Source organism: Volvox carteri (genome assembly GCF_000143455.1).
Source record: "Volvox carteri f. nagariensis unplaced genomic scaffold VOLCAscaffold_41, whole genome shotgun sequence".
Classification (NCBI taxonomy): Eukaryota; Viridiplantae; Chlorophyta; class Chlorophyceae; order Chlamydomonadales; family Volvocaceae; genus Volvox; species Volvox carteri.
This window is the reverse complement of record NW_003307584.1, coordinates 14,831-16,736: the sequence shown is the minus strand read 5'-3', so window position 1 is coordinate 16,736 and position 1,906 is coordinate 14,831. Positions and strand designations below refer to the sequence as shown.

Genomic DNA, 1,906 nt, shown 5'->3' with positions numbered 1-1,906 from the left:
GGCGCTGGGGGGGGCTAAGGCCCCCCCCAGACCCCCCCCGATGAGTTACAGTTTACTTCGTGCAAACGCCTTGGGGAATGCCGCAACACGCGCACACCACAATCTCTCAAACACTGATCGAATAGAGTTCGTTCACGATTGTTCGTCTTGCATCATGTTGAAAGATAACACTACACGACTTTCCGGGTTGCAAAAGTAATGATGCATAGCAGCAATGGACCGGAACCACCAAGTGCAGCCTGTTTCCTGGACCATCGCGATTGTCTCCATATGACGAACATTGATGTTTGGCCCGCTCACTGTTGACAACCGGAGTGGCGTCATTGTCGTCGGCTGGCTGCAGCATTGCGCCCACATTCCCTACGACCTCTATACCGTCTTTATTAACGTCGCTAATGGCTTCAGTGATTTTTTATATCTGCTTTAATGACCTAACACGCTTTGGGAGCTTCGGGTCCGAATGTTTTGCAGCGTTTGGTCCGGTCAGAAACAGTCCGATTCCTCGTTGACTTTCGGGCGTGAGCTTCCTAACAGTATCCATGGTATTAAAGTACCATGATATGGTTAACATGTATGTCTCCTGTGAGATTCTAGCGGCTTTGGCATGGGCAGTCCATTTTTGGCTGGAGGAATGAACTTGCACGGTCGGAACATTATTTATTCTTAACTTTCAGGACCACGAACATTTTTTTATTCCAAATTCGGAATATATTCCGCAAAAAAATATCGCTGGCAGGGGAGTAGGCGGCAGTGGAGGAGGTGGCAGGGGAGTAGGCGGCAGGGGACACAGGCAGCAGAGAAGGAGGCGGCAGGGGAGGCGGCGGCAGTGAATAGAGGCGGCAGGCGAGGAGGAGCAGGAGATAGAGGTGGCAGGGGAGAAGGTGGCAGGGTAGGAGGCGGCAAGGTAGGAAGTGGCAGGGGAAAGAGGCTGCAGGGATAGAGGCTGCAGGGGCAGAGGCAGCGGGGGATGAGGCGGCAGGGGATAGAAATGGCAGGGGACAAAGCGGCCGAAATCAAGTTCACTACACCATAGCGTTCATTCCTTCCTGCCTGGGTGTTATTGGCATGCGACAATGCACCTAATACCCAGGACATACACCTGGACCTGCAACCAGCACACACACGCTTCGGGCATGTGGAACAACGAATTTGAAGTAGGTATGGAGGATCACGCACATGCAGGGAGATGGGTGAATGAGTGAAGATTGCCAACCTGTATTAGGGCATGGTTAGCACCCATAAATATTGAGAATAAGATCCTTGCCCCAACAACCGCCCAGCCATGCCTAAATACCTGTGTGCCCAGCAAAACATGCCCATGGCCCCATGCATGCCAAGGTGATGTACACGTGATTGTGGGATGGGCTGTGCCCACTCACTCCTCACATGCCTAGCAGCCAGAATGAGGTGTTGGGTGTTTTTCATGTGCTATGGCAGTGGTCGTGTGGCTTAATGGATAATTATAAGGCATCGTCCTCCAGTTTTATGTCCAGGATGGAGATTGTGGGTTTCAGTCCCTAACTTCCCCGGCCCCATGTTTTGGTGAACCCTCATCCATTGCATCCACGCCAGCTTCTGCAAAGTCAGTGGCTTTGCGGGATTGGGCGGCCACCATCAGAATCCAATAGAATCTGCCAGATCAACCACAAGCATCAAGTCTACTCCTTACCGGCTCCACAGATCACTCACTATAACCAGATGCAGCTGCTGTGGGTGGGAGGCCCGAAGCTGGTGGTCTACTGGCCATGGGGAGCATGCCTGTGAGGAGGGAGTCACAGCAGTGTGAAGGAGTGTGAAGTCCGTGTGAAGTCGGTGTCCCCACAAAACCCTAAAACCCTAATTGCATGTAGTACATAAGAGTGCCACAGCCGGTTTGCACAGTCTCAGGACCCTCGCCCGCTTACCA

General features: G+C 52.5%; 1 protein-coding gene across 1 annotated transcript in view; it reads right to left on the bottom strand.

Annotated features, from left to right (window-relative positions):
• Window positions 1–690: 690 nt before the first annotated feature.
• The window catches only part of VOLCADRAFT_94979 (uncharacterized protein), a gene marked incomplete at both ends in the record, with an annotated part of 5,879 nt that continues 4,663 nt past the window's right edge, over window positions 691–1,906 (bottom strand). The window contains 3 exons of the mRNA XM_002954142.1: window positions 691–729; window positions 1,100–1,105; window positions 1,690–1,758. Of these exons, the coding sequence (XP_002954188.1) occupies window positions 691–729; window positions 1,100–1,105; window positions 1,690–1,758 (114 nt within the window). The remainder of the gene's footprint in view (window positions 730–1,099; window positions 1,106–1,689; window positions 1,759–1,906) is intronic.